This window comes from Erythrolamprus reginae, chromosome 1 (assembly GCF_031021105.1).
Source record: "Erythrolamprus reginae isolate rEryReg1 chromosome 1, rEryReg1.hap1, whole genome shotgun sequence".
In the NCBI taxonomy this organism is placed as follows: Eukaryota; Metazoa; Chordata; class Lepidosauria; order Squamata; family Dipsadidae; genus Erythrolamprus; species Erythrolamprus reginae.
Window position 1 is genome coordinate 221,524,957 of NC_091950.1, and position 19,601 is coordinate 221,544,557.

At 40.3% G+C, this 19,601-nt stretch overlaps 1 protein-coding gene across 1 annotated transcript in view; it reads right to left on the reverse strand.

Annotated features, from left to right (window-relative positions):
• The window catches only part of TRPM8 (transient receptor potential cation channel subfamily M member 8), a 507,003-nt gene that overhangs the window by 67,849 nt on the left and 419,553 nt on the right, over positions 1–19,601 (reverse strand). The window contains exon 19 of the mRNA XM_070758570.1: positions 18,558–18,748. Within this exon, the coding sequence (XP_070614671.1) occupies positions 18,558–18,748 (191 nt within the window). The remainder of the gene's footprint in view (positions 1–18,557; positions 18,749–19,601) is intronic.

Below are 19,601 nucleotides of genomic sequence, written 5' to 3' on the forward strand. Positions count from 1 at the left end.
ATCTCTGTCCCCTTTACCTAATTTAAATGCCTGTCCAAAAAAGTTCTGAATTCCTCACCGAGCACCTGGGTACCTCTGTATGATGGATGCAAACCATCCCACTTAAACAACTCCCTATTAGACCACCTACTGACATCATGACTTACATAGCCAAAACCTTCAGCTTTACACCACTGCCTTAACCACTCATTAAACTCTCTGATACAAGTTGTTTTATCCTCCTGGCCACAAACCTGTAACACCTCTGAGAAAGTCACTGAATCAGTTATTTTACCCAGCTCCACACTTAGACATTGAAAATCTTTTTACTACATTAACATTTCTCTGGGACAAATCATTTTTGCCAAGATGCACCACCACATCACCGTTATTACCTTTACTCACAGCCTTGACAATGTATGTAATCCGCCTCCTGTCCCTGCGGGCAGTGGCTCCTGGGAGACACCTCATCACCTTCACCACATCCTTGCTCTGTCCCAAATCAACACCTCTAACAATTGAGTCACCCACAAGAAAATGTGTCCTCTTTTTATTTCTACTAACTGCACTTGGTTTAGTGACACTATGCACCTCATTTACAACAACTTCTCCTTTGAGCATCCCCTCATTCTCCGCCTGAGGGGCCTTGCTAATACCTACAACATCCTTACTATTTAAATCCGCAAGAACATTATAGGAATTGGATACAGAGAGACCAAAATTGCTATGTTTTTGCTCAACTGCACGTAATCTTCCTGAACCAACAGTTGTCCACACAGCCCTCCTCCTCGGGGGGCGCTGTGGAAGTGGAGGCTGCACACATGGCTGCATTACAGCACGTGGCTGGGACAATCTTTCCACTTCTGCCTGGAAGCTACAAACTAAGGACTGCAATCTAGAGATCTCGCCATATAAACTAGATGTCCTTATGCAAAGAGGGCAGCACCCCAAGTTCCACAAGATACTACAGAACACAACAGCCAAACAAGTGTTACACTGCACCAAGAGTGTTCGGAAACTTCAGATCGTGCAGAATGCAGCTGCAAGAGCAATCATGGGCTTCTCTAAATATGCCCATTTTACACCAATACTCCATAGTCTGCATTGGTTGCCAATCAGTCTCCAGTCACAATTCAAAGTGTTGATTATGACCTATAAAGCCCTTCATGGCATCGGACCAGAATATCTCCGGGACCGCCTTCTGCTGCACGAATCTCAGCGACCAGTTAGAACCTTCTCTGGGTCCCATCAACTAAACAATGTCGTTTGGTGGGGCCCAGGTGAAGAGCCTTCTCTGTGGCAGCCCCAGCCCTCTGGAACCAACTTCCCCCAGAGATCAGAATTTTCCCCACCCTCCTTGCCTTTTGTAAGCTCCTTAAAATCCACCTCTGTCATCAGGCATGGGGGAATTGAGATATACCTTCCCCCTAGGTCTACACAATTTATGCATGATATGTTTGTGTGTATGTTTGGTTTTTAATAAGAGCTTTTAGTAATTTAAATATTAGATTTGTTATATGTTTTTTATTATTGTTTTTAGCCGCCCCGAGTCTACGGAGAGGGGCGGCATACAAATCTAATAATAATAATAATAATAAATAAATAAATTAGTGTTGTGGTTCGCTCGTGTCCTGCACAATTAATCATGGACTCAGAGGACACAGAGACAGTGGAGGAATGTCCTGTGATCCTAGCACCCGAAACTGACAGTGAAGAAGACGTGGTGTCAGAGTCATGACCTTCTGCACTTCCTGAGATGAGTGACTCAGGAGAAGAGGAGCCTCTGCTTGATATAAGAAAACGCAGGGCAGCTAGGTGTGATTGGCTCTGTAGAAGGAGGTTTACTCATGAGTAGCACTGCTGATCACTGGGCCATGCCCTCAGGGTATTTAAGTCAGAGTCATAATGTCACTCCGGTGCAGAGAACAACATGTTTCATTCTAGCATCTAGTTTCCAGTTATTGCGGCTTGTGTTGTAAAACAACATATTCTTGGCTTCCTGAAGAGCTCCAGATTTCAAGCTAACTTCGGTATGTCTCTGCTTCTGAACATTATTCCAATTAGGTAATTATTGTCATGCTTATCTCTCTTTGGGACTCTAGCCAGCTGATAACAGTCCTTAATTATTTCAGTAAAGCTGTTTAGAGACTTTAGCTTCATTTTAAAAAGACTTGACTTGTAAATATTCCTTGTACAAAGTAAATCCTTTGTTATTTAAATCCTGTGGTCTGCATCTGGTTCTTGGGGGGCTCGGTGCTGGAACAGAACAATTACCTGTCTGTTAAATATAAGATGGATTGTGACTAGATACACTCAGGGAAGGGACAAGAGGGAAAAAAGGAAGTAGAGAAGGAAGGGGAGAGAGGAGGAGAGGGAAATAGGAAAGTGGGAGAGAAGGAGAAACAAGGTAAAGGGGAGAGAGGGAGAAAGAGGGGGGAGTGATATGACACAAAGGGGAAAACAAGCAAGCAATAAAAGTATAAAAGTGCAAATTAGGTTGTTGGTTTATGTTTTATTGAATAGAAATGTATAACTATGGAGATATATATATATAAATCTATGAAAACATATACATACATATATATATATATATATATATTTACATATTTACAACAGCACGAAGCTTGCAACTTCAGCCTGATGATGGTGAATGTGATATATATATATATATATATATATATATATATATATATATATATATATATATATATATATATATATATCAAGAATAGTCCTAAAAATGCGAGTTCCAGGTACATACGTGAATGATGAGGCAGCAGCCATCTCGATCACCGGAACATAGAGACTTTAATAAAACCACTTAGCTTTCGTTAGCGTGCTGCTAACTTCGTCAGAGTATTAAAATGCCGTGGGAGACAAACATCTTTATAAAGACTGAGTAATGCTTTATAAAGATGTTTGTCTCCCACGGCATTTTAATACTCTGACGAAGTTAGCAGCACGCTAACGAAAGCTAAGTGGTTTTATTAAAGTCTCTATGTTCCGGTGATCGAGATGGCTGCTGCCTCATCATTCACACACACACACACACACACACACACACACACACACACACACACACACACACATATATATATATATATATATATATATATATATATATATATATATATATATATATACATATTGTTCTGAGTTCGGGTTTTGCCCCGTGTAATATATTTATGTCAGATCACCCTGGTATATTGAGATATACCCTCCCTGGTACAGAGCTGGTACAGATAGCTGGTACATATAGCCCCTCCCTGGTACAGAGCTGGAAAGGATCTGATCTGATAGCTCAACTGCTAATTCTCTGCCTTACAAGGCAGAGTCCACCGGATCGAATCCCAGTAAGGAAGGGTGGGGCTAGCTGATGAGGCCAGAACAAGGCCGAAATGGGACCATCCTAGTCTCCCTTAATTTTAAAATTCCAGATAAAAAAATATTTGACACATACAGAATATAGTTGTCGGCTATAAATAAAATTAACTGCTTTGAAATGGTCCTGGGTTGGGCCTAGAGGCAAAAAGGAGCTGTGACGTTCCTTCAATATACCAGGGTGATCCGACATAAAAAAAACATATAGCCCCACCGTGGTACAGAGCTGGAAGGGATCTGATCTGATAGCTCAACTGCTAATTCTCTGCCTTACAAGGCAGAGTCCACGGGATCGAATCCCAGTAAGGAAGGGTGTGGCTAGCTGATGAGGCCAGAACAAGGCCGAAATGGGACCATCCTAGTCTCCCTTAATTTTAAAATTCCAGATAAAAAAATATTTGACATACAGTATACAGAATATAGTTGTCGGCTATAAATAAAATTAACTGCCTTGAAATGGTCCTGGGTTGGGCCTAGAGGCAAAAAGAAGCTGTGACGTTCCTTCAATATACCAGGGTGATCCGACATAAAAAAACAAAAACAAAAACCATATAGCCCCTCCCTGGTACAGAGCTGGAAGGGATCTGATCTGATAGCTCAACTGCTAATTCTCTGCCTTACAAGGCAGAGTCCACGGGATCGAATCCCAGTAAGGAAGGGTGTGGCTAGCTGATGAGGCCAGAACAAGGCCGAAATGGGACCATCCTAGTCTCCCTTAATTTTAAAATTCCAGCTAAAAAAACATTTCGCACACACACACACACACACACACACACACACACACACACATATATAACTATGTACACTGCTCTAAAAAAATAAAGGGAACACTCAAAGAACACATCCTAGATCTGAATGAATGAAATATTCTCACTGAATACTTTGTTCTGTACAAACTTGAATGTGCTGGCAACATGTGAAATTTATTGTCAATCAGTGTGTCAGGCTGAAGCCATCATGTGCAGTTAGAGATTTCGGTCTGCCACAGTAATACAGCATAAGGGGGGTTTGGAGGGGTAGTGAATAGTCAGTGGGGAAATTACTAGACACAACCAAAGATTCTTTTCTCTGAGCCAAAGTCACCTTTTGTTCTGCCTCAACTGGAGAAAATGAGGAAGTTGATAAACCCCTGCACACGGATTGGCTCTCGTGATGAACTTGTGGGTGTGGGGATGTAAGTTGAACTTTAAACCACGTGGGATTCTGGGTGGTATTCAGAATCGGAATGGCCATGGCATAATCAACATGTTTCTGTTAATAAATTGAGCTCTGATCAAGACAATTGGACTGGGTCTTGATTTATTTCTCAGGCGCTATTTGGAATGCTGACAACAAATTCCGATTCTCATTTTCTTCAGGGGCCTGAGCTCCCTTCCCTCCGTTCCCAGCCATGGACGGAGAAGTAAAATCAGGAGAAGTGGAAAAAAAGGAGTTAACCGAAAACCCTAAGGAAGGGGTTTTTGGAATTTCCAGAAACCCTCCCCCATATAGAGTGAAAAGAGTTGAAAGCAAAGGAGGGGCATGACAAAAGGGAGCTGCTGATGAAATGACCCCTCCTCAGGATTTGTCTCTTCTTGGAAACATGAGAGAGCTGCTGATGATATGACCCCTCCTCAGGATTTGTCTCTTCTTGGAAACATGGGAGGCCAGGACCCTCTGACCAAAGGAATTGAAACCCAATACAGAGCCACCTGGTTACCCCAGTCAGATTGGCGATTGCTGAGAAGCCAAGTTTCCAACCAGTTTGAATTTGGGAGCCTGCAATTTTTGTCTAGGAGCCAATCCTTGGCAGATCTCCCTGACTATTTTGGATGCCTGATTGTAAGTGGAACAACCCCTAAACAAAGCCCCCAGACCTGCAGATGGGTCTCGAAAGCCCCAGGGGATTCTTATACTGGGTTAAGGAAGGAGACCCTGTGAAGTGAAGAAACCCATTCCTTCCACACGGCTGCAAGTGAAACCCCTAAAGGTGCTCCAGCAGAATTGAAAACACCTGAGTTACCCTTCCCTCTGAGCCCAGGTTGGCACCCAGATCTGATTGGGGAGGCCCCAAGCATGGGAGACAAGAGCCTGGGGAACGCTCTGATATGAAGATGCCTGGGACTGTGTATATTCCGGGGATAGGATGGGCCCAGTGCCAGTGGGGCCCCTGTCTACCCCTGCCCAGGAATTCCAGCAGCCAAGTCTTTTTAGTGAAACTGTGAGAACGACAGTCCCAGTGGAATGGGACTGAGACAGGAGCCTCCTCCTCAATGGGGGGATTTCTACCAGTGTGTGTGTGTGCATCATTTGTTTAACCCTCCTTTGCCTGCCGCCATGCCTGCTGCAGTTCCTCCTGGATTGTCTGGCCCACCTTCTTTCAGGGCAAAATATGATGGGGATCCGAAGAAACGTAATTACTTTCTCTACAGAGTTGAGGCATTTGTAAGGCAACACAGCCAATTCTTTCCAGCAGATCGCGAGCTGATTGAGGCCATTTCTGAGGAGTTAAATGAAAGGGAAGCAGTAGAGTTTATAGCTGGATTATTTGATGGAACAGCTCCTGAGCTAAACAATGTGGCTGGATTTACTGAGCTGATGAGAATGAGATTTCAAGACATTGCATGCCAGGTAGATGCAGAGAAACAGATTGGCTTGCTAAAACAAGCAGGGTGACCGGTGAAGGAATTGGTGTGGGAATTCAGACGAGGTGCAGGAAAATTGAGGGAATGGCCTGAAAGACTTTTAGTCCATACTTTTAAAAATGCTCTTGACCCAGAATTAAGAAGAGCTTGTGAAATCTGGGGGATCCCTTGGGCCATTCAGAATTGGTACACCATGGCAATTACTTTGGATGAGGTGGTTCGCACGGAAAAGAAACAGCCCCCCAGCCAGGCCTCTCACAGACCTTCAGGATGCCACCCTTTCCCTCGCCAGCTGTGGCCTTCTCGTTCAGAGGCCATGAGAGGAATAAATTGCTACTGGTGCGGAAAACAAGGACATAGAGTGTCTGAGTGCCTGGCAGCAGCCCCCCCCTCCCAAGAGCCAAATCTTCCTCAGTGGCAAGAAGAAGACCTGGAAGACCGAGTCTTCGGAGAGGGGCGGCATACAAATCTAAATAATAAATAAATAAATAAATAAATTGTGTGAAAAATATTTAACTAGGCAAGCGCTCTTTGCTCTTTCTCTGTGTTTGTTCGCTGTTAGCTGTGTTCTGTTGCTGTTTATGAGAAGTGTGCTCTGAAGAAACTGTAATGTTGTAAGAGTTGGTTCCTGTGAGTTATTGAACTAAGTTAGTTGTAGCAAGGTACTAGTAAGAGACTAGTTTATTGTATGTATAGTATAGATAGTATTAGTAGTAGTAGTAGTAGTAGTATAAAGAAGTAAATATATTTTTCCACAACTTCCTACTGCTGCTGTGCTTCATTGAAGACTTCAACTCCATTTCTACTGGTCTGTGGCTGGCTGGTTGGGTTGGTGGGCTGGCTGCACTGGTTTGCTGCTTGGGTACAAACTGTCTAATTTCTGCAAATGCAGCTCTGTTAGGTTATGGGCCCTGGGTCTGATAGGTTATTAGACCAGACTAGCCAGGATTAGGTTCAGAGTAAACTAAGATTAAGCCCAGAGTAACCAGGTTAAAGCCCATACCAGGCTAGCCCAGACTGAAGGCACAGTATTCCTGTGTTCCTGTGTGGGAGAAGAAGCAAGAAGACCAGGAATGGTGGAAGCCAGGATTGGTGGCCAGTGCTGGTGAGAATTGCTACAAGCAAGTAAAAGTTAAAGTTTGGCAAGCCAGGTTTCTGTAAAACACAGAGTTTCGTAGATTGCTACAGAATTGTTTAAAGTGAACTGTTTCTCAGTAGGAAGGGTCCTGTATGCTATTTCAGCAGCAAATTTTGCCGTTTGAAAGATTAAATGAAACAAACTATTATGCATGGAGCATAAAGATGCAAAGTCTGTTAATTAGGGAAGGACTTTGAGAAGTGATAGAGGCTCCTCCTGAGGATGATGATGAAAATAAAGATGAGAAACAGAGGTTAGTTCAAAGAGAGAAAGCAACTATTGTGTTAGCCCTAGAAGACAATCAGCTTGTTAATGTTAAAAGCTAACAGTGCAAAGATTTAAGGAGCTGTATCACAGAGACACAGCTGGTGCCAAGGTCATTTTCACCTGACATTTGTATAATATGAAGCTGCAGCCGGGCCAAAGTATAAATGAACATTTAGCAAGTATGAAGATGTTGTTTGCAGAATTGAGTTCTCGCAGTTTGGAATTTCCAGAGGAGCATATAGCGTATATCTTGCTATCCTCATTAGAAAAGTCTTGGGAGCAGTTTGTGTTAAGTAAGCATAGGGTTTCTGAAAGTTCACTGAATTTGGAATTTGTGACTTCCACGTTGTTAGATTGTGATAAACAGAGACAATTTATGGCTGAGAATTAAGAAGGGACTGTTAAAAAGAGAACTGAGCACATTGCAGCAATAAAATGCTTCATTTGTGGTAAAATAGGCCATGTAGCTAGGAATTGCTTCAGCAAGAAAAGAAATCAGCAGTTTACAACCAAGAAGGGGCATGTCGACACAGCCACAAAAAGTTCAGCGATGCTGGTGTCTGGTAGAGATTGTCCCGAAGAAGCAAAATGGATCCTGGATTTTGCGTGTTCTCAATATAACATCCGAGTCTGCAGAGAGGGGCGGCATACAAATCTAATAAATTATTATGTAATTATTATTATTATATTGTTAATAATAAAAACTTTTTACATGGTGGTTTAAGGTCTTCGCAGATAAGCCATGTTAGTCTGGCAGATGAAACTGAGTCAAATGTACAAGTATCAGGATCAGAATATGTTTCATGTTTAGATAAGATAATTGACAATGTAATTTGTGTCTCTACACTTAAAGTTAGTTTGCTAAGTGTAGGAAAACTGGCTGCTGAAGGTTTTGTAATTAACTTTTCTGAAAACAAATGTTATATTATGAAAAATAACCTGGTTTGTGCTGAAGGAGAATTGCAAGATGATTTGTATGTAATGAAAAATAAGAATAATATTGTTAAAGGAAAAGCTACATGCATTGTAAACCAACCTTTACATGACAATTGTTTACACTATTATCATAGAGAGTTAGGTCATGCTAATTTTGGTGCTGTGGAAAAATTGTGGTTTAAAAGTAAAAGACTGCAGAAATTTTCTAGACTGTTCAGTTTGCAGTAGGGTAAAAGTGAAGAAATACCCTATTCCAAAGTTTAGCACATGAATAACCAAGAAACCATTTGAATTGGTACATGGGGATATGTCTGGTCCATTTAAAGCCAAAGTGGTGCTAAGTATGTACTTGTAGATGATTTCACTAGATATACATCTTGCATCTTATTAAAGTACAAAAGTGAGGTTTTTGAAAAGTTTAAGGAATGGGTGAATAGAGTTGAAAGACACTTTAATTACAAGGTTGGAAAGCTGCAGACAGACAGAGGTGGTGAATTTGTTAATTTACAGTTTAAAAGATGGCTTGAAATACAAGGGATAGTTCATAGAATGTTTAATCCCTGCTCCCCAGCTGAGAATGGGGTTGTAGAGAAAAATAGAAGTGTTAAATAGTATGAGAGATGAATTTGCCATTTAATTTTTTGGGTGAGGCTGTGGGTACAGCCACCTACCTAATCAATAGAATATGGAGTTCAGTAATTGATCAAACTTCATATTACAGTGGAACCCCCCGAGCCCCCCAGGCCGGCTGCCATGTTTTAAAACACCCGCGCCGCTTCGCAGCTGTCTGCTGAAGCCGAACGCGGAAGTTAGCATTCCGGCTTCAGCAGACAGCTGCGAAGCGGCGCGCGTGTTTTAAAACGTCACAGCCGGCCTGGGGGGCTCGGGGGGAAGCCCCAGAGCCCCCCATGCCGGCTGCCACGTTTTAAAACACCCGCGCCGCTTCGCAGCTGTCTGCTGAAGCCGAACGCGGAAGTTAGCGTTCCGGCTTCAGCAGACAGCTGCGAAGCGGCGCGCGTGTTTTAAAACGTCACAGCCGGCCTGGGGGGCTCGGGGGGAAGCCCCAGAGCCCCCCATGCCGGCTGCCACGTTTTAAAACACCCGCGCCGCTTCGCAGCTGTCTGCTGAAGCCGAACGCAGAAGTTAGCGTTCCGGCTTCAGGAGACAGCTGCGAAGCGGCGCGCGTGTTTTAAAATGTCACAGCTGGCCTGGGGGGCTCGGGGGGAAGCCCCTGAGCCCCCCAGGCCGGCTGCCACGTTTTAAAACACCCGCGCCGCTTCGCAGCTGTCTCTGAACGCTAACTTCCGCGTTCGGCGGCAGCGGGTTTTTTTGTTGTTGCACGGATTAATTGACTTTACATTGTTTCCTATGGGAAACAATGTTTCGTCATACGAGCGTTCCGACTTATGAGCCTCCTTCCGGAACCAATTAGTCTCGTAAGTTGGGGTTCTACTGTATAGATTGTTTAGGAAAAATCCCAACTTGCAACACTTAAGGAGCAGAAATGGAAGAAACTCAGGTTTGTGGGATATGATGAGAATTCCAAAAGTTATAGGTTATCCTCAATGTATGGCAGAGTAATGATTACTGGAAGTGCAAATTTTGAAAAGCACAGTAACTGGGATAGGATTCATTCCAATGCAGAGGTATTTTTGGAGAATAAACCAACAGAGGCAAGGCAAAATGAGATTGAGAATGAGCCATCAGAGTCTAAGCAAAGAGAGGGTAAGGATAGACCATGTTGAAAGAAGTGTAAAATGTGAAGCAGAAGAAGAACAGATAGAAAAGCCTGAGGAAACACCAGTTACCAGAGAGTTACCAGAGGTGAGCCAGAAAGTTATAATGAAATGTTAAAGAGGCCACCAGAGGAAATGCAATGAAGGATGAATTTGAGGAATTGCAGAAGCAAAATGTGTTTGATATAGTAGATGTATCCAAGGACAGAAAGGTAATTAGTACAAAATGGGTATACAGATTAAAGTCAATGCCTGATGGGAGTAAGAAATTCAGAGCAAGACTTGTAATGAAGAGATTTGTACAGAAACATTCATCCATTGAAAAAGAAGAAACCATAAGCAACATGTTAGCATTAGAAATGCAGAAAGGTTTCAAGGTGAAACAGTTTGATATAGAATGTGCCTATGTAAATGCTAATGTAACAGAAGATGTATATGTTAAAAAAGCACCTGGTTTTGAATTGAAAGATAGGTCAAAAGTGTATAAATTGAACAAAGCTCTATATGGGTTAAGGAAATTCCCCAAGAGTTGGAATACGTGTACAGATGAAAGGTTAATCCACATGGGATTTAGGCGCAGCGCAGCTGATACATATATATACACCAAGGATGGTGAAAAGAATAATATAGGGATAATTGTATTTGGTGATGACATTTATGCATGTGCAAAAGATGATGGGTTAATCATGTGGGTGTTTAAAGATCTGAACAAGTCATGTAAGGTAACTGACTTGGGATATGTAAAACATTAAGTGAATGTTAATAATGTAAAAACCAGGAAACAAATTGTGGAAATAAATGAAGGTATAAGAAGTCAACAAAGTGAAATGAAGACTGTATATTGAAATTACAAAAAGTAACACAACTTGAAGAATCCAGATGGATTAAAAGCGATGTTTATGTATATGAAGAAGGCAAATGCAACAATGTAAATGTAAAGTTGTGTATTAAGATATTAGAAGGGGTGTCAGGAATTAAAAATCCCTGGGTAATATCATAATGCAGAAAATAGGCCTCAGTTAAGAATGCTGAGTCATTCTGAGGCAGTTGAGCGTGCAGCAACCTAGTAATTATGTGAAAAATATTTAACTAGGCAAGAGCCCTTTGCTCTTTCTCTCTGTTTGTTCGCTGTTAGCTGTGTTCTGTTGCTGTTCATGAGAAATGTGCTCTGAAGAAGCTATAATGCTGTAAGAGTTGGTTTCTGTGAGTTATTGAACTAAGCTGTAGCAAGGTACTAGTAAGAGACTAGTTTACTGTATGTATAGCATAGATAGTATTAGTATTAGTAGTATAAAGAAGTAAATATATTTTTTCCACAACTACCTACTGCTGCTGTGTTTCAACTCCATTTCTACTGGTCTGTGGCTGGCTGCACTAGTTTGCTGCTTGGGCACAAACTGTCTAATTTCCGCAAATGCAGCTCTGATACTGACCACAGCCAGACATCTGGCTACGTTATTCCTAAAACACATTTACAGATTGTATGGAGTTCCCCCTAGAATTATATCAGATCGAGGGGTCCAATTCACCGCCAGATTCTGGAGAGAATTCATCCATATGATTGGTTTCACGCAAGGACTTAGCTCTGCATTCCACCCTGCTACGAATGGAGCAGCTGAGAGAGCTAATTCCCTAGTGGAACAATACCTCCGATGTTACATGAGTTACCAACAAACAAATTGAGCTGAACTACTGACTTTTGCGGAAGTAGAGTACAACAACTCTGTACACAGCAGTATGGGACTGACTCCTTTCCAGATCACCAGTGGACAAGATTTTGTTCCTATGCCGGAACTACCTATAGAACCTCCCTTGTCCATCATGTTGGCGGTGTGGATGGGGAAACTGAAGAGAGGATGGGAGGACATCAAGAAGACGCCGCGAAGGCCTACAAGAATCAAGCAGACAAACACCAATCTCCTGAAACCCCTTTTAAAGTGGGAGATAAAGTTTTCCTGTCAACCAAATACATTTGGCTAAGTCTGCCTAGCAAAAAGTTAGGTCCAAAATTTTTAGGCCCTTTACCAATTGTGAAGGTAATCAACCTGGTCACAGTGAAGCTTGCATTATGTAGAATCCTAGGGAGGATCCACCCCATATTTCACTGCAGCCTGCTAAAGCTAGTGATCAGATCCAACATTAGGTCCTGTGCACAGTCACCCCCTCCCCCAGTAGTGATACAGGGGAAAACTCACTATGAAGTGGAAAAAAAATAGATTCCTGGTAATTTAAACATATCCACACCACCATGAAACTATTCATTTCGTTTCACTGTTCAGGTTCTGCAGCATTAAACATTAAAAGCTTTCTGTTTCACTGTTTTCCTCAAGAACATTAATAAGATGTCAAACAGCTTTTTGAGAGCAAATTATGCCATAAAGAAATATTCCATAAGAAATATCACCTCATAGTCCACCTTTCCTGAAACCCATGTGGGGTGGGCAATCCTTAGCCACCTCTACTTAGGACATAAAATATTGGATAAATTGATTGTAGTTGGAGGAAGCAGTTAGGTGACCAAACAGTGGCGCTTCACAGATAACATTCTGATTGGATTCAAAATCCAATTGACAACAAGCACAATGCCACAACAACATTGTTGTATGATTATGGCATCCAACAGTATGTAGCCTTCTACATTTTATATCATTTGTCGGCTCCCTAATACATATATTATTTTTTAATATTTTGTTTTATATTGTTTTGGTTACCCACTTTGAGATCCTGGGTATGGATGAAGTATTCTACCCCACCCACCCCCGGTCCACGATAGTGAATCTATGTCATGAATCATAGACTTAATGAAGCATAGTGGACGAATACCAGCAGATGATATGGCTCCTCAAATCAATACAGACTGTGGAAACATTACATCTCAAGCATCTTGCAGAGTGTGCCTCCATTCTTCCTCCATACTTTGGGTCCTTGGTTGCCAAATGAGATGTAAAAGTTTCCACAGTCTGTTGATTTGGGGAGCCATGTCATCTGCTGATATTCGTCCACTGTGCTTCATTAAGTCCAGAGTCAACAGAGCTGTCTACCAGGAGATTTTGGAGCGCTCCATGCTTCCATCCACATGCGAGCTTTATGGGGATGGTGACTTAAATTTTCCAGCAGGATTTGGTTTCTGCCTACAGTGCCCAAATCCCCAAAAACCAGGTTCAATTCACAGGCTGCAGAAACCTGTGATCAAGTACAGTATATTCCAGAACGTAAGTAAAATTGGTGTGGATTTTCTTGTGGTACAAAGTCATTTCAAAATGAGATGGCAGCAAATAATTTAAGCAAAGAAAGAAATTCTTTGGTTGATCTTATAATCTGAGATCATGTAAGAATTATTTGGGAATCAAATTTTCAGAGCTGTCTGCATGTTTTGTCACAGATGTCTAAGTTACTTTGCTTCAGGCTACTGATAAAAGCTGCTGGCTGCAATTTGGGCATGCCTTTATATAAGTATGTCCTCACTGCAATCAATATAGAAACCTTTTAAATTTTAAATAATAATGTGTTAGAGATATATAAGGTGAAAGCAGTACTAAATAAGTCTGCTCATTGTGTTGTCTGCATGTATCATTTATTTCAATTGGGAGCTTCCAGATAATATAATTAATATCTATGTATTATTTAATAATACATTTCAAAAATACTTCTCTGAAAATGAGATTTTATTTTCCAGGCTCGTCCTGCGATGATGAAGTATTTGAACGCCAGGTAAGTTTGCTAGAAGTCAGTTGAAGCACCATTAGATGTTAGTTAAACTGTAAAGAATTACATTTTGGAGATAATGCATCCTTAAATAAACATATTTATTTTTTGATTTGATTTGATTTGTATGCTGCCCCTCTCCAAAGACTCGGGGCATCTCACAACATGTCAAAAACATACCATATACATATCTAAAAATCTAATTAATATACTAAAAAACTTTTAAAAACTCTAATAAGATTTTAAAATATTCATTACCATTCACACAGCAAAACATACTACACTTGTCGACCAGGGGGCTAGGGTTTAATGGCCCCAAGCCTGGTGGCATAAATAGATCTTTAAGCTTTTACGGAAGGTGAGGAGGGTGGGGGCAGTGCGAATCTCCAGAAGGAGCTGATTTAAGGATACATTATCTCCGCGATAAATTTTGTGATGCAAACCTCTGTAGGTATAAGGGCTCATAAATACAGTATATATGAAGAGATATCCATGTAAATAGAAACTTGGCATTTGTCAAAATTTCAGCTCATGTAGAAGCCTCTTTGTATGACACAGTATACACACATACAGAGTCATATGATATGCACACCTTTTGCAAGGTAGGCTGTATGACACCAAAGTATAGTGTTCCCTCGATTTTCCCTCGATTTTCATTAGGAGACCACCTGAGAAAGTCGAATTTCCGCGAAGTAGAGATGCGGAAGTAAATACATTATTTTTGACTATGAACAGTATCACAAGCCTTCCCTTAACACTTTAAACCCCTAAATTTATAATTTCCCATTCCCTTAGCAACCATTTAGATTATTACTCACCATGTTTATTTATTAAAGTTTATTAAAAAAAATTTTACTAAAGGCAGACAAAAGTTTGGCAATGACATATGATGTCATTGGGTGGGAAAAACCATAGTATAGGGGAAAAAACACGAAGTATTTTTTAATTAATATTTTTGAAAAACCGTAGTATAGACTTTTCGTGAAAATCAAGGGAACGCTGTAGTCCTTATTCTGGCAGTATGACACCAAAGTAGTCCTTATTCTAGTTACCTATTGACTTTTCACAATAAAAAATACCTAAGATTAGTTTAGGTGAAATGTATCTGTTTTTATTGTAGCAATTATGATGCATCACCAGAATTTATCAGCTCCAAAGCTAATTGCTTACTAAAGATCACTTATGGTGCACCTAAACAGCACGTAAAACTTTTTAATACCCTGTTTCCCCAAAAATAAGACAGTATCTTATATTAATTTTTGCTCCCAAAGATGTGCTACGTCTTATTTTCAGGGGATGTCTTATTTTTTTTCAATGAATTGTATCCTGTATCCTCCTGTAGCAAAAACATATCCAAACACACAGCTGCATGTTGGATGCATGTGGATGTGTTTTAAATCTGATTGATGCAGCATTTTGGGATGCAATTTATGGACAGCAGTGTTATATATGTTCTGTTCGAGAATGCTGCGAAACGAAACGTCTCCTACGTCTTACTTTCGGGGGTGACTTATTTTTGGAGAAACAGGATAGGAAATGGTCTAGCTAGTCTTATCTAGCTTTATCCTTTCTTACTGTAGTATCAATTTATTGCCTGTGCATTTGAAATATATGATAGTTTTGTCATCAAAAAGGGCTGGGGTCTATCCCCAGAAAGGCTTACATTCTGAATCTCAACATCAGAGGAAAAAGGGAGCGCAGAAATATAATTGGAACCAAATTGAGCAACAATTCTTATATAATTTTCCCTCGTTTGCTGTCCTTCATCCACCTTGCATTATGGCTCTCAGTATTTTCAAATAACATGGGTATGAGCACATAAGACAGTTTCACTTGGGACAAAACTGTATTAGAATCATGATATCGATTCCACCATGGAGTATTGGTTAGGAAGCAGTATACGACCAACTGTAAGAATGGTGTGTATGTATATGAGAGTGCTTTTTTCTTTTATAATAACTTTTTAATGGGTTTTTTAGTTTGTTATGTTTTAATCTCAGGTAAGCATTCGACTTCTTTTACTGTTTTGTATTTATTCTTATATTTGTACCGCTGTTGTAAGCTGCCCTGAGTCCTTTGAGATTGGGCGGCATAGAAGTCGAATGAATGAATGAACGAACGAACAAACAAACAAACAAACGAATAAACAAACAAACAAACAAGCAAACAAATAAATAAATATGAGTCAAAGAATCTTCACTGCTATGTCAGCTTATGGTTGGAGATGAGTGCATAGATTCACACATCTGTCCAATGGAACTCAGATGGGAGACTTTTTTTAATATCTGTCAGTCTATTTACTGCACATCTTGTTAGTCTGGTCTTGGGCGCTTTTAAGTTTTAAATTTGGCATTATAAGCAAATATTTATACAATTCTTATTAAAATTGGAATAGAGGGGTGGCGTTAAATTGACTTAAAATGGCAACAAATATTTCTATCTGAAAGCTCAGCCACAAGCAAACAGCTTGAAGCCATTTGGAAAGACTTGCATTTTAACTGTACATTAAATGTATTTCTTCTGCCCCCACAGCTAAATTTTCTTCACTCTTCTGAGAAACAATGCTGAAAAACGTATTTCAGTTGATTCATGCAGAAACCTTATTGAATTCTCTCCTTTTCCGTGCAGAAACCTTATTGAATTCTCTCCTTTTCCGGAAAAGGAGAAATAAGTTATATTTAAAATCCTAAACATGGAATTCATTTAGTTTTGTTATTAAACTGAATTGCCTTTTCAAAAGTATACTTCTGCTGAAGAAGACACCTATGGAAAATATGAATGCTAGAATGTTCTGTGGTCTGTGTCTCTTGAATATTTAGAAACATAGAAACATATAAGTCTGATGGCAGAAAAAGACCCCATGGTCCATCTAGTCTGCCCTTATACTATTTTCTGTATTTTATCTTAGGATGGATATATGTTTATCCCAGGCATGTTTAAATTCAGTTACTGTGGATTTATCTATCACGTCTGCTGGAAGTTTGTTCCAAGGATCTACTACTCTTTCAGTAAAATAATATTTTCTCATGTTGCTTTTGATCTTACCCCCAACTAACTTCAGATTGTGTCCCCTTGTTCTTGTGTTCACTTTCCTATTAAAAACACTTCCCTCCTGGACCTTATTTAACCCTTTAATATATTTAAATGTTTCGATCATGTCCCCCCTTTTCCTTCTGTCCTCCAGACTATACAGATTGAGTTCATTAAGTCTTTCCTGATACGTTTTATACTTAAGACCTTCCACCATTCTTGTAGCCCGTCTTTGGACCCATTCAATTTTGTCAATATCTTTTTGTAGGTGAGGTCTCCAGAACTGAACACAGTATTCCAAATGTGGTCTCACCAGCATTCTATATAGCGGGATCATAATCTCCCTCTTCCTGCTTGTTATACCTCTAGCTATGCAGCCAAGCATCCTACTTGCTTTCCCTACCGCCTGACTGCACTGTTCACCCATTTTGAGACTGCCAGAAATCACTACCCCTAAATCCTTTTCTTTTAAAGTATTTGCTAACACAGAACTGCCAATACAATACTCAGATTGAGGATTCCTTTTCCCCAAGTGCATTATTTTACATTTGGAAACATTAAACTGCAGTTTCCATTGCTTTGACCATTAATCTAGTAAAGCTAAATCATTTACCATATTACAGACCCCTCCAGGAATATCAACCCTATTGCACACTTTAGAGTCATCGGCAAATAGGCAAACCTTAATGCAACAGCACCTGAAAACAATGTTCTCAATTGTCTTAAAGTGACTTGATCAGTATTCCGAGGCAAACTGCAGTACCTGATTCATTGGTAGGGGTAGCCCCTGTCGGAAGCAACCTGGGTTAAGAGCCGAGATGTCAAGGCTGATAGATTAATTAAGCAGTTTCATGAAACTTACCCAACCAAACCGAAGTGTTCCCCTAGCGGGGGGAGAGGGTTTAACTGATACTAACCCCTATATGTTTATTCTATTTTCCAGGAGATGGTTCTTTGCGAGGCGGGGCTGTCTGTCAGGCTGAAGCTGTCATGTGGAGTTAGAGATTTTGGCCTACCACAGTAATACAGCATAAGGAGGGTTGGGATGGGTAGTGAATAGTCAGTGGGGAAATTACTAGACACAACCAAATATTCTTTTCTCCAAGCCAAGGTCACAATGGAGAAAATGAGGAAGTTGATAAACCCCTGCACACGGATTGGCTCTCGTGATGAATGTGTGGGTGTGGGGATGTAAAATGAACCTTAACCCAGGTGGGATTCTGGTAGGTATTCAAAATCAGAATGGCCATGGCATAATCAACATGGTTCTGTTAATAAATCGAGCTCTGATAAAGAGAATTGGACTGGGTCTTGATTTATTTCTCAGGTGCTATTTGGAACGCTGACACAGTGTTGCTTACTAAGTGGACAGTTTGATTTCACAGGTTTAATTTACTTGGAGTTATATCGTATTGTTTAAATGTTCCCTTTATTTCTTTGAGCAGTATATATTTTGCTATGTGTTATGGATGTATAGTGGAGAAAAATAATAAGAAAATTAATAATAATAAAAAGAAAAGGTTGACTCAGCCTTCCATCCTTTCAAGGTTGGTAAAATGTGAAACTCAGATTGTCACGGGCAATATGCTGACTCTGTAAAAACTGCTCAGAGAGGGCTGTAAAGCACTGTGAAGTGGGATGTAATTCTATATGTTATTGCTATTAATAATCATCTGATAAATCTTTAACTTTTTCTTTAATAAAATAAATCTTATTTTGCTTCCCCCTTCTACTATTTAGTATCTGAAGAAAATCACTTACAGCAAATGGATGATTCGCTATATTCATTTTTACAACAGCATTTAAAAAGTTTCCTCATCACCATGTAGATATAAGCAAAGATGACAAAAGGAAATGGTATAGCTAATCGGCTGCAGTATTCTTGAACCAAGAAGTAGCGCTGGAACTTCCATACTTGGTCATTATTCTCTTGAACTGATCCAACAGTATATCTAAAGGAAAGATTAACACATGAGATTAGTACCATAATCTTTTCTTTTTTAAAAAAATACTGCTTTAATGTTCCATTTTTCCTATGTCTCTGACAAAGGCAAATGAGACTATTTGTTCCTTCACATGTAGTCACTTACCATATTTTGTTGATATTATTTAATTTTTGTTTGATATAAGTCACTCAGAATTGTTGGGAGTTGAGCAGCATACAAGTTTAATAAATTATTATTGTTTTATTACTAAGAAACAGAAACAAGAAAATGCTTTTGTCAGCCCTGGAAGCCATCTTTTCTGATGGAGCTGCAGGGCTGCCACATTTAGTGCCTGAGAAAATGGGAGGGAGGATTACAAGGAGTGCTGAAGGATGATGATGATGATGATTATTATTATTATTATTATTACTATTATTATTATTATTATTATTTAGATTTGTATGCCGTCCCTCTCCATAACAACATTCCTTTCTTTGGGAGTAAAAGGGCATTCGGCCTGCACCTGGATGGGAGTGACTGAGGATTGTCTCCAGTTGGGATGGTGAATTGATTGGACCATGTGATGAATTGCAGGGGATTGATATTTGACTTTATTTTGGATGGGGGGAAAGATTCCGATTTTCCCAGATGTGCCATTATGACATCTGTTATAAAATGGAACTTTGGGGAACTTCAGGCCTTCAAGTCTTCATTTGTTGGGGGTGGTACTTGGAACCCTGACATTAACCTGAGTCCCTTTTTATACTCTAACTGAGCTCTGTGATGCTGTCCAGGGTCATCTGGATGGCATGAAGATTCAGGCAAGATGGATGAGAAGGCAACAACTGAAGGAGTTACTCATACCGGCACAATGCTCCAC